The sequence below is a fragment of the Emys orbicularis genome, chromosome 4 (genome assembly GCF_028017835.1).
Source record: "Emys orbicularis isolate rEmyOrb1 chromosome 4, rEmyOrb1.hap1, whole genome shotgun sequence".
In the NCBI taxonomy this organism is placed as follows: Eukaryota; Metazoa; Chordata; order Testudines; family Emydidae; genus Emys; species Emys orbicularis.
Window position 1 is genome coordinate 66,316,165 of NC_088686.1, and position 13,663 is coordinate 66,329,827.

Below are 13,663 nucleotides of genomic sequence, written 5' to 3' on the forward strand. Positions count from 1 at the left end.
CGGCGGCGGCCACTTTTTACCGGTATGCCATACCAGCCCGTATCGGCCCACTTTCACCCCTGGCTCCAGTGGGAACAAAGCTGGGACCAACACCTGTGGGGGAAATGTCACACAATGATCGATGAGATTTTTGAATCAAGGATAAAACATTTGCAGTAAAATCCATCAGCCTGACAATGGGGGAGTACATGAATTAAAACATGATAAGTTATATAAAAACAGCCCCCACAGCCGGGAGGAGGCCTCCTTCCCCCACCATATTAACGTTGGCAAGGCCTGCCGGACTCAGTGCGTTGAGCTGTAGTTCCCTTCAACTAACTGGCACCTCTCCCCTCCCCCACTGACTGCAACGGGAACAGGATTAGCGCAGGGAGAAACAGGAGTCCTCCAAGAAGACCATAGAAGGGAGGAAGTGGCGGCCTGACAAGCCATCGCGCGAGGGCCCGCTCTGGCCGGGCAGATGCGGGGCGGAAGCGGTGAAGCCGGCGGGGTTGCCCGGAGAAGGGCAGGCGGCGGCCGCAGCGACAGGTGCTGCCCGGGGTGGGGGGGGTGAATGAATGGTTGTGGGGCAGGGGAGGATGCTGCGGCTGGCGGCGGGGCTGCTGGCGGCGGCCCTGGCGGCGCTGCTCCTGGACTGGTACGGCCAAGCGGGGCCTCAGCGCCTGGGCCAGCGCCGCCCCTTCGCTCGGGAGCCGGCCCCCGGGGCAGAGGCCACCAACCTCTTCTGGGTGGTGCAGGTGAGTGGGGGCGGGGCAGGATCCCGGCCTCCGTGTTCGGGGGCGGTGGCTGCAGCAGGCTGCGCTGCCCTCTCGGTGGCCGCTAGTGCCAGTCTTGTAGGGCGGGGCAGCCTGCGCGTTACCATGGCGATGTCTCGGGGCTGGGAAGCGTGGCCGTCAGGCCTGGCTTGGCGGCCGCCCACTGGCTGCAGAGGGGTTCCCCTGAAGTAGAGCAGCGTGGCAGTGACTGGTGTGACGTCGGGGGATGTCATAGCCACGGTGATGCACGGCCATGAGAGCTAGGGACTAGAAGTGTCTGGCTGAAATATATTTCATGTTCAAAGTCTCTCAAAATGTCTATCAGTTTTTGACCGGTTCTCGTGGTGATTCTGCCCTGAAGTTTGTGCGGCGATGGCCTGACTATATCACGGTGAAATGGCAGTGGTGTGGGGTGTGATGTTCCATCTGCATGTCACTCATGTTGTACTGGAGGAATGTTGTATCGAAATGTCATCATGGCGCAACGCGCTGAAGTTTTGCAGGCCCTGGAAGTGTTAATACTCTTGCAAGTCCAGGTTCCTGGATGCAAGATCTCTTAGCAGCACTGAGGTGTTACTAAAAATATCAGCATAGGTGCCAGCCCTGTGTTGGGGTGAGCAAAGTGTGGCTCGTGTTGGCCTCCTGTTACGTGTGGAGGAGGTGTGTGATGTGGATGTGGGTTATTCCTCTATATAAATGATGAGAGTGTCTGCAAGCTGCTCCTATTTATGCAAGTTGTTGCAGCTCTCAAGCTCTCAGCAAGTTGACAGTGTTGATGTTCCTTGGGCTAAGTTCTGGCATCTTTCCCCTAGTAAACTGGAAAATACTTTCGTTTTCCCAGTCTCTCTCACAATTAACTGTAAGTGACGGGGCTTGACCAGTTTACCAGACTGGCTGGAGGATTACATCTATTTGTTTGAAGTAGATATGAAAGATGAGGGAGCTCATCCAGTTAAGTCAAGGGTTAATGCCCTAGTAATACATCCAGAGTCCTTCTGCCCTCAATGGTGGTGCTGTTCTGGGAATTATATAACTGAGGGAAGTGGTTAAATTCCTTTCTAGCATCAAAAAATATTATTAGTTATTACTTCTAAATATAATTAAAAGTTAAAACACTTTTTAATTCATATTCGTTTTTATATAAAACTTTCTAAAAATACCAAATTTAAGATTTTAGTGTAAAACTCATTGATAGCATCTGAACTGGGTTGTCATATCTGAAATCTTTCCTTGGCCTTCATTTTTTCTCGTCTCTGTTGTCCAGTGCACATCTATAAGATTATATAAATGTTTAGATCATAGAATCATGGACTCTAAGGTCAGAAGGGACCATTATGATCGTCTAGATCCATCGGCACTTGGTGTTTAATGTGCACTAATTTTTCATGTACTTACAATAAATTCAGCTGAGATGTCCTGTATTGCTGCTGCTTAGTTATACTCTTCATTTGTAATTTTTTTTTTACTGTCTTGTAATGATTCATCCACCTTTCATGTCTATTAATAGGTTCCTGTGGTTTTGTAATAGCTCCTATTTATTGTTGATATATGTTTTTGTTTTGTTTTTAATTGAGCTGTATGCTACATTTGACACTTCACTTTTATTCTGGTAAATTTAGGGGGGAAATCTGCCCCTACATATGCTCAGTAATTTACTAACTTCAGCTGGAGCTCCTTGTGCATAATCAAGAGTGTTATTTTGTCCTCCTATTCTTCCTCCCACTCCTCTTCTATGGGTTTTCCCATATTTTAAGTTATTTTTCTTCAACTCATGTAGGGCTTGTCATCATTGTAGAGTTATCTCAAGTTATAAATCCAGTGCTGCCACAACTCAAGTCCCATCCACATATCAAAAACCTTAAGTCAATGTGTGGTGGTGCTTTTAACTCAAAGTGACTGGCCCACCAGAGATATCGGCTACAGCTCAGGTTAGCACAACTTGTCAGCTGCTAACACAGTCACTCTATTCAGTAGTCACTCTACAGCTAACCCAGAGGTTCCCAAACTTTTTGCCTGTGTGACCCCATTTTGAGACTTATTGTTTCCTATTACCTCAGAAAGGAACAAAGCAACATAGTTGTCGAGGAATCCAGGGAATTTACACATTAAGTACATTAATTAATATGCTGTAATGTGACACGAGTTTGCATGTTGCGACACAGCCTCTCGAAATCCAGTGGCGTGGTAGAAATTGCACATCTAATCTCTGATATGACATCAATGGTAGATCAATACCGAGACTTGATGGACACAAGTGTGCTGAATCCAGCTTCACACAACTATGTGCTCGAGAATGGTATCATCAGTTTGAAGGTGTATGTTGAGAGTGAAGGATATTCATTCTTGACAGTGAACCAGAACTCTGGGAGAGAAAGTTGGGCGTATGTTTCTTGCAAGAATCGATTGCAGGAAATTTAGATGAGCTGGCAAATCCATGGCATCAGGCTTGCACTGAAAGGGATTTCGCACCCAGAAATACTTTGTCACATCTAGGTTGGGGGAAAAAGGATGCAAACTCTTCCTCCAGCTGGCTGAGATGCTCAGCCATCACTTGTCTGGGAGGTTGAATAATTCCATTGTGAGTCAGGAACCTGCAAAATTGTGGGAAGGATTCATAGTTGGTCTTCAATAGATTAGTCTTCCAGAAAACAATTTTCTTCATGAATCCTGTGATTTGATCACTCAACTGACAGATGTGGGTGTTCTTTCCTTGCAGACTTGTATTCATTTCATTCAGTTTCCCAAATATGTCTGTGATATAGGCAAGAAGGCACATCTTTCTTTGGTCACATAGAAAATCAGTAAATTCACTCTCTTTACAGTTCGTTGCATGTGCATGCAGCTCGTCTCTTAGTTCAAAAAATCATACCAGTGCATGTCCTCTCAAGAGCCAAAGAGCTTCAGTGTGGAACAACATGTCATGATCGGACCCCTTTTCTTCACACAGTTTTGCAGACAGACACTTGCGAAGAGGCTGAATCTTGATGTAGTTCATAATAGACACAACCTGCTGCAAAACTTCCCCTAGCTCTGGACTCAGAGCTTTAGATGCCAGCTGTTCTCTGTGAATCACACAGCAGAAGGAGCAACTTTCTTTACCAAGGCCCACAGACCTGCTTTGTGGCTTGTCATAGATGGAGCTCCATCTGCACAAAAGCCTATCAGGCGATCACATGGTATATTTTTGTCTTGCATGTAGCACATTGAATATCCCTTGTGCTGTCTCATGTCTGGAAAGAGGGAGAAAGAACAGAATGTCTTTGGGAATTGCACCTTCTCATGTGTATTTCACACAAGCCAAGAAATGTTCATCATGGTCCTGAGTGCTCACATCAACTTGAAGAGCAAAAGCAAATGTATTTTTTCAGATGCTCCACCAGTGTGTTTTCCTGATCTGCAGCTATTGCCTCAATCCTTTGCAGGGTCACCCAGAGGATTCAGGGGGCCTGGGGTCTTCAGCGGCAGGGGGCCCTTGCTGCCGAAGACCCGGCACTTCGGCGGCGGATCCCGGGGCGGAAGGACCCCCCGCCGCGGGTCTTCAGGGCACTTTGGCGGCGGGTCCCGGAGTGGAAGGACCCCCCGCTGCCGAAGACCCGGAGCGGAAGAAGCTCCAGGGGCCTGGGCCCCGCGAGAGTTTTCCGGGGCCCCCGTAGCAAGTGAAGGACCCCACTCCAGGGGCCCTGAAAAACTCTCGTGGGGGCCCCTGCGGGGCCTGGAGCCTGGGGGAAATTGCCCCACTTGCCCCCCCCCCCCCCGGAAGGCCCTGATCCTTTACTTCACTACGTTGTTGGAGACTGGTATGGCTTTGAGTTTGTTTGCCTCAGTTTCCCCACACATGTTCACCATATTGATTTGCAGGTGGCAAAATCAAAGTCCAGTTGAGTGAGGCTTTGAGGCGTGTGCGATGTGGTAACTCACCTCAAAGGATGCCTTGGAGCTTGGTCAGAGGCTGACACGGCTCTCTAGAATTGTGATTGTTGATATGAAAAGTTCTTTCCGGCGCTGGAAAAATGACCTTTGGTTTTCTAATGTGTTCCTTGTGAAGGGTTTCGTAGTGTGACTCAAGTTTATTAGGCTTCATGCTTTTGCTAGATAATACTGTGTGACATTGCAGGCACTTTGGCGTTTCCTTGTTCTTGACCAAAACACTGGTGAAGCCATACTCAAAGAAAGCCTTGTTGTATCTGTGAACAGGTTTCTGCCAGAGGTTGAAGCAGATACTCTGTGTAAAAATGAGTCCATTGTGCCTCTTTTCACAAATGAGCAAGAGGAATTCACTGTTAAGCAAATGAGGCCAGGACTTAGGAAGACCCTGCATGGTGATACTAGGGCAGCACAGAGACAGTGACTTAGAATGATTCTTTATCGAGTGCCAACAAGGTACTCAGCATGGCATAAAAGAAGATATAGGCCCCGCCTTAAGAAGCTTACAAGCCACTGCAGATTCCCATCTCAGAAAAGGTTATCACAGGCTCCTGTCAGCTCCAGCAGAGAGGATGCTCTGTTGATAAGGCTGCTGCCCACAGATAAGGATCTTCTGTATTGAAGTCCCTCCTCTGGCTGCTCGCATAGCTGGACAGTGCAGCAAATTGGTGTTTGCATAGCCAGCATGTCCAGACCTGCTCCACAAATGCCACCCCACGAGGCTGCCATTTTGATCTACAAAATAGTGGCCTCTGCACAATGTGACCTTGCACACACCATACGTGTGAGGTAACACCATGAAGAGGCCACAGTTTTGTAGAGAAAAAATGGTAGCCTCCTGGCATTGCGATTGTGGAGAAAGTCTGGCCAGGTTCGGGGGCAGATGGCATTGTCTCGCAGGCAACTCTAGCCTGTTGGACCCATGATCCCATCTGCTGATGGCGTGACCTCATTTGGGGTCATGACCCATAGTTTGGGAACCGCTAAGCTAACCTCTTGAGTCCCTTCCAGCCCTTTGTTTCTATAAGTGTTATTTTGCAGGTTGGCTGCTCTCACTCAAGCTAGGCTAAAGAGGTGTTAACTCAAGTTACCTACACTGAAGTTATCTCTGCAGAGAGAGTTTTGTCTTTAATTTCAATAATATTGAAATGTTCCCGACTTTCAAATATATCTTTACTAAATCTGCAATCTTATCAACCATGTATAAATCTTTAACAGCCGCTTTATCATTAACCCGCTTTGGTTAATTTCCAAAGGCTAAATCCAAATAGCTTCTGATCTTGGGGGAAATGTGCTCCTGGCTCCCTGGTGATTCCACAAGGCTAATTCCAGGTCAGTGTCTAGATATAAATCCACACGATCAGTATTCTGGCCTTTTTTACAGCCCTTCCTTTATCTGCATGAACACTTCCTGTTTTGCTTTCCCCTGCTATCCTACAGTTCTGTAAATGTTTCCTGTGACATGTCTGCCATTTCTATATTAGTTGTGCACTAGTCTAAACTGTCACTTACGTTATAGATATTTTGAATATGTGGTTTGTTTTTCCCCCAGATGGAATCGCCTCCCTTGTCCACATGGTCACTCCTCCAGTTCAGCTGTCATTTTGGCACATGTTGAGATTTATTTCCTTCTCCCATCCCTGGTATCTTCTGTGATTCTCATGGAGTCCTGAGGATCTTCATAACTTTCAAATCTTTCCACTTCAACAACCTCCATACTCCACATTACAGTCAACATTCTTTTAGCTAAGGAGGACTGAAACTGATTCCTTCCAGTGCCTGATTATGTCACTGCTGTGTAAGAAAAACACTCCTTTCTGTGCAGCGCTCCCAGGCCCTGTTATATGTTCATGATTATTTTCAAGGAGATAGCAGGGAATGGTTCTTGTTTGCATTCTGGGGGACATTACGATGTATAAGTTGAGTAGGGAAAACTACATTTTTTTCTTACCATAGGTCAGTAATGCAGTGTGTGATAAGTGTGAGGAACACATGCACAAAATGTCAATCTTACATCAGCATATTTTTAAAAAATAAAATATGACCTACCTTTAATTTTTCAGCAAATAAGTGATTAAACAGTGAGTCTTAATTTTACTAATATCAGTTATATCTCACATGTGATGACAACAGGACTAGATGGAGAGAGAACTTTGAATTAAACTCTTATTTTGCAGTATGACTTTTTTGGATCCCTGATATAAAGGAAAACTGCAACTTATTTTCAGTAGTGTTATCACTTTATTTAGGTGTAAAAATGAGCAAATTGTAGAATCAGTAGAACTTCACTACTTTTCACACCAAAGATGACAGTTTTGCCCCAATTCTCAGCGAAGGTCTAATTGAGCTGTTGTAGTGAGGTTTCATATTACTAAGCCCTCATTATTTTCACAAAATATTTATTAGTATTTAGCATCAAACGTAACACGTCAAATAATGAATATGGTATACTTATGATGCATTACCTTTGCTTTTTTATTGTGCTATCTCTTTACTCTCTAGTTCATTAATTTGCAATCAGCATAACTATCATTAGTACAAATTAGTGAGGTTCATAATATTTTGAAATAGCTATGAAATTATAACAATTATTATTTGTTTAATATACATTTATCTGTCTTGGGGTCCAGCTCTGATATAGAGAGAACTCCCATAGAGGTTGGTGGGAGATTTTCTTGTATGAGGACTGCAGAATCAGGTCCCAAGACATAAGAATTCTTATAATTGCAGTCAGTCTTCCTTCAAATGGCTGAAAAATAGAGAGGAAGCTATGACTATTTTTTATTATTTTGCACCTCTGCTGCTTTTTAGATTAGCTATAAGTGTTTGTGTGAGTTTGGTTCTTATAAAAATGAACTAATAACTTAAATTAGAGCCCGCTTTATTGTTGGCAAGTACTGTGCAATCTTCCACCCAAGGCACTTTAGTCCTAACCTGCCTTATGTACAAATGGCCATGAAGAGCTATGAAATGGACAATCTAATTTTCATTTGTGAGGTATTCAGGATTTGAACACAGGTCTCCTGAGCTGAAAGACTAATGTGTAGTAATCCATTATATCTAGCTTAAAGAAATGTGATTGAAAGTCTTTGCTGACAAAGTAAACCATAATTCGAACAAATTTGTTCTGTCTGGTCTTTTTTCAGTCCTATCTAACCTAATAATTTTCAAATGTGGAATTGTTTGAATGTCTTGGTTCAAAAGAAAAGCTGCCTTCAAAATATATAAAAGGTGTAGTAATCCTTTTTGGATAGCCCTCACATTGATGAAGGCATTTCTAATTGATCCAGTACACTTTTTGTTTAGTTGTTTTAATAACCATCTTTGTCATTCTTGAGATAAGACTTGTCACTTGATCTCTGCATGGGTGATTTTTAGAAATCTTTGAGCAAAGCTACTGGAAAATTATTTGGGTCCTGGTCTAAAGCTACTAATTTATTCTCAAGTCCTGTTTAGTTTTAGATGGCTCTTGCTTTGCAAAACATTTAGAGTTGTTTCTGGCAATGATCTGTCCCTAAATATATATTTTTGGTCTCTCCGTCTGTGATACAATACCTTTATCCAATGTATTCTTTCTGTAGGTATCAGACATTCACATCAGTAGGTTTCGGGATCCCAAACGAGTTCCTGACTTTGAAAAGTTCTGTTCTGAAACAATTGATATAATTCAACCAGTGCTTGTTCTAGTGACAGGTAAGCAATTCAGAAATTATATTTCTTCCTATCGCCCCTTCCTTGATAATACATTCAGACAAGTAAAATGTCTAGCTTCTCAAAGTAAAATGTCAAAGCTTAAGGCATCTTAAGTAATGAAAATCAAATTGCAGCTGAAAAAACAGTTGTTAGTCCAAAAAAAGATACTTTCTTACACCCAGCAGAATTAGCATTGTTTTAATTTATTCTACAGGTGCAAGCAGAAGGTTTATAGTGAATTTTTAGTGTTCATCACCACTGACTGTAACTAGGTGGTGCACATATTGGGTGCATTCTGAAGTTTTCCTTACAGTTCTGCCAATACATATCAGTCCTAGGATCTGTACTGAGACCTATCAGCTCATTTCATACACAGACTAAAAAACAAGCATCAGATTTGGTGGTGGAGCTCAATATGTATATATTCTGGGGGTAAAAAGAATAACCCCTATTCAGTTATATAACCTTTTTGTAATTGTGAGAACTCATTTTTACTTATTTGCATTGCACATGTTCTTTTGACCATATGTCATATCAGGACTAATAAAAGAGACATAAGCTGTTTATTTAACTGTTCTGCCACAATTATCAATATGGATCAGTATTTATTAAATGATCTGAGGAGACTTTGCAGTAACAGCTGTATGAAAGACTCCAGAATCTAAGTGCTAGCAGGGTCACTAGGTAGAGTTTGTACCGTAAATGAATATCTCATTTGTTGTGCAAAATTGCTTCCCAGACAGCTTTTTGCATAAATTATAGCAGTTCCAAAACATTTTAATCTATTTTTAGAGATAGTTAAACAATGTGCATCATTTAAGTAAAGGAAGAAGGGTTTAAAATACAGACTCCTAGGAAATGAAAATGAAAATGTGAACAAAGGGGCGGGGGGACACCTCATATTTTAATCAGTACTGAAACGGGCGATGGCTGATCTTCTATACCAGGAAATGTAGCAGTTAACTTTGTGACAAGATGTTTTCATTATTTGTAATTGAGGATTCTGCCTTAGTATTTTCAAGATGTAATGCAGTCTTGTAAAACCTTTCTCGCTTATAGGCAAGGATGTGGCATTAAAGAGTGCTGTCATGACATGTTAAACACAAGTTTGAATGTAACTGATAGCAAAGGCAGGACACATATAGTGTAAGAGGGCTTTACCTTATAGTAATAAATTTAGTACCAAATGGCAGTAGGCACTAGAATGTGTTCACAGAAGGCCTGTCATTGTGTTGAGCGTAAGGCATGTGCGCTGCATGCTTGCATTATATAGCTCTTCTGTGTGATTTATGAAGAATGTAGCATGTAGTTCAGTCTTGGCCTTGTGCACTTACAGGTGATTTGACAGATGCCAAAACAAAAGATAAACTGGGCTCTGAGCAGATTGAGGTGGAGTGGCAAACTTACCAGTTGATCCTGAAGAGATCAAGAGTCATGGAGAAAACCAAGTGGATAGACATCAAAGGGAATCATGGTAAGAGAGAGCCAAGAAACTAATAGTTTAATGAAAGACCCAAATAATCCCAGGGAAATAAGAAACCTAGTCTAGTCAAATGAAAGTTGTAAGCAACCTCCCATTTTAAGATGCTAATTTTCATTAAGATATTGGTATATGTTATGAACTCCTAAGATAGGGTTGCCAACTGAGGGCCCAATTCATTGAAGTCAGTGGAAGTGTTTTTGTCTATAGGGATTGTAGGATTGGGCCTTTAGAGAACAAGGAGAAAGGCTTTCCCTTGCTTCTTGCTGCTGACTGGCTAATAACTGAGTAAAATGTTTAAAGGAACTCATTTAAACAAACAATCACATAGATAGGTCTAGCTCCTGACACATAGAAGGGATTTCTGAAGGAGTTTCTGAAACACTTCTGCAGTTTTCACAAATAACACCTTCTTGACCAATTAAAAAACTAAACTACCTTAGTTTCTCTACCTCCACTTTAAAACATTTAGCTTATGACTACTTTGTTCTCTTTGAGCTTAAACCCAAATGAGCAGTCAAATTATTCCCAATGTTAAATTAATTGCAGCAATAATGGAAGCAAACAAATAAATGAATAGGTTCAGCTTTCAAATATGGAAAGGCTTTCTGATCAGTTTACAAAGTTCATTGCACCAGGGATTTTTGTTTGGTAAATGTTTCCTTTAGGTTTCTTATTGTGGGACTAAAACTGTTTTACCCCAGTAAAACAAATGACACGGAAATGAATCTTCTGTCAGGTTGTTACCAGAGTGTCTCTTTACCTGCTCCCAGTATGTGAGTTGATGCTCAGTGAGAGAGAATGAATTCTGTCTTTCCTCTCATATCTACTTGGTTATGCAGCCTCACAATTTCATTAGTTTCTACTTTAGCTCCTTCCCTTGTTCCCACATGGTAGGATTCCTATGTAGTTAATGAATTTAGAGATGAAACCTGATGTACCTTTCCTCTTCAATGAAAGGGTATTGGTTATATCCCTGAAAACTACAATGGGGAGTCTCAACAACTCATCACTCTCCTGACAAGAAATTCCTTGTGAAGGGAAATTCAGAAGCATACTGATCACTGATAAAGGACTGTACTGAGACTGCATGGTGCATTCTTCTCATTATTCCACAGTCCTCACACCCTGAAGGACCCTCATCATAGTGAATTCCCTTCACGGTGAGGGGCTGGACATGTATCTCTCAGATCACTTTCAGTGCTTTTTCTTCAGTTGTCAAGAACATTGCTAAGGATTAATCTGAGATCACCCAGATTAATTTTCATTGGTGACAAATGTTCCTTCTAATTTATTTTCTGTGTAAGGAATGAGTGTAAGTGCAAATTAAATACTTAGGAACACATGCTCTTTCCCCCTCCATGTTCACATTTGTTTGTTTATTCACTCTCCTCACTTGTTCTTGTTCAATCTCTCCCATTCCTACCCACTCTCCTAAATTCCATTATGTTCACTACTCTCTCCTTTTATCACTGTTTTCCTCTCATTTACTCATTTTCCCATCTTCCCATTTGTTCTCTTTTCCCTCATTCACATTCTCCCTCATCTTATCTCTGTCCTCTTTTTCCCTTCTCCTCCCAAAATCAATTGTTGACCAACCATCTCTTCAAGGTTTTTTCTGTATAACTAGTTTTTTTCATCATAAACTGCCTTGTGCCTGCACACACAAGTTATTTTTTCAGTTTTTCTGGCTTTTTATTCCACTTTAATTAATCCACTTAGGAAGTGACATAACTTCATATCAGAATGAGTTATTTCAGTATGGAAACCAATCCTAGAACCCTGCGAGAAGGAGATTCGGCAAGACAGCCAAGATCTCTTTGTACGCCCAACCTGAGCCAGAGACCCAGGCACAGACTGGACCTGAGATGGCTCCTGAGACCCAGGCATTAAGCACCCAATGTGCCATGGCTCTCACAGAGAGAGCGTAATCAGTTGCTGAATGCCTAGCAAACCTTTGAGGGAAGTGAAAGAGGACAAGTGAGGAGACAGTTGCTGACCTTGTGACAGCATCCCAGCAGAGCGCCAAAAAGACAGAAGATTAGAGGGAAGTTTTTGTGCTCCAGAATAAAAACGGGAGAGAGGAGAACAGGGATTAGTCAAGGGAATATACAGAGAAAGGGACCATCAAGGAAAAGATGTTGGACATGATCACAGAAGCAGACCAACCTACTGGAAAACAATGTGTTGCTTGACTCATGCCCAATACTCTAGCCTAGCCCTGGCCTGCAGTCTGTTGAGAACACAGGATATTGGGAACACCTTTTCAAGCCCCAGTTACAAGGGACAGGCCCTTCTCATGCCACTTCATCCCTCAAGAGAAGGAAAACAGCTACAAATCCACCTACACATTTTTGTGACTCTATCTGCATAAAAATGTTTGAACTCAGCACTTGGAGCATGTGTGCCCTATTTCCAATGGTTTTAACTTTGTTCTGTGTTTGTTTAAATCAATAAAGGCTTTTTATTTACAACTCTGCTGAAAATTTCATTGAGGTACAACTCCCGCTTAATAACATCGGTTCCTAAATAATATCATCACACAAAGAGTATTAATTTCTTTGGTTACATTACATTTTCCTCTGCTACACCTTGGTCTCAAAGTAGGAGTACAATGCTTCTTTGACCAATTGGGGCGTTTTGCAGAGGCACCATCATTGGATGATGATAAAATTCTACAAGTCTCTTCACTCCTGCTCTGATGAGGCTCTTTCCCTTGCTCTCATAGATGTTGTGCAAAACACAGCAAGCAACTATAACATGAAGCATATATTTCTCAAAAGGATCCAGCCTTGTCATATGACACCAACACCTTAGGTCCAAATGTGCACTCTGTTGTCATTCTGCAGCTGCTCAGGAATTTCTTTCTCCTATTCAGGTGTCCACTAAAAGGCTTCATAACTTCAGAAAGCTGTGTCTCCCAGAATGACAGGAGATCACAACACCGTTAATGTCCATAATGGTCTTTGGAGCAAAAGTCCCATTTTTTTCATTGCATAAAGTGGAATGAGTTCTAAAGATTATAGACCTTTTCAGACCATCCCACATGAGTTGTATAGCAGCACTAATAGCCCCAATCATGCAAATCCATCAACCTCGTGGTCATTGCCTCTGTGCATTGATGTGGGGTTACCCACACCCTCTTAATAGCAGCACAAACTTCCATGACAGCAATCCTTAAAATTGATCTACCAATACCAAACTGGTTAGCTACTGACCAGTAGCAATTGGGGATGGTGGGCTACTAGGTGCTGTTAGACATGCATTTCTCTATGCTGATGAAAATTCTGATGTTGGTGTTCCACCATTGCAGCTCTGTGGTGAGCTCTACACAAATCTCTAAGAAAGTAGTCTTCTGTATCCTGAACTTCTGCCACCACTGCAGGTCATCCTAGTTCTGCATTGCTATCTTGTCCTGCAAGTTGGTGATAGTTGGCCAAGCTCAAAAGTGGTGCTCCACTGTGTGAAGCTGCTCCAGAAGCCGTTACTTCTACTTTCATCTTTCTCCTGTAGCAGTATCCATATGGCATCATGGTAGCTATACTTGTGGCTGTCTTCCAGCTTATATAGCTATATGACTCCCAGTGCATTTAGAGCTCCCACTGGCAAAGAGGGAGATGCCTCAGTGTAGAAAGCTTCTTTCTGTGGCAGGCACTGCAGCTGTGCATTCATGTAGCTTAGGACTTGTTTGCAGCAAACTGGGGTATAAATCTAGCCTGTTGCATACTAAGTGTCCATTTGGACCTTGTTACCATGACTTTGTGTGCTTTGCCATGCACCTAGTGTGCATTGACCTACCACGCTTTGTAAA

At 42.5% G+C, this 13,663-nt stretch overlaps 1 protein-coding gene across 2 annotated transcripts in view; it reads left to right on the forward strand.

Annotated features, from left to right (window-relative positions):
- Positions 1 to 557: 557 nt before the first annotated feature.
- TMEM62 (transmembrane protein 62) overlaps positions 558 to 13,663 on the forward strand; it is a 41,904-nt gene continuing 28,798 nt past the window's right edge. The window contains exons 1-3 of one of the 2 annotated variants that reach the window (XM_065403839.1): positions 558 to 737; positions 8,261 to 8,372; positions 9,709 to 9,846. In XM_065403839.1, the coding sequence (XP_065259911.1) occupies positions 558 to 737; positions 8,261 to 8,372; positions 9,709 to 9,846 (430 nt within the window). Of the gene's footprint in view, positions 738 to 8,260; positions 8,373 to 9,708; positions 9,847 to 13,663 lie in introns of those variants that run through there. The other variant, XM_065403840.1, reaches the window with a different exon arrangement.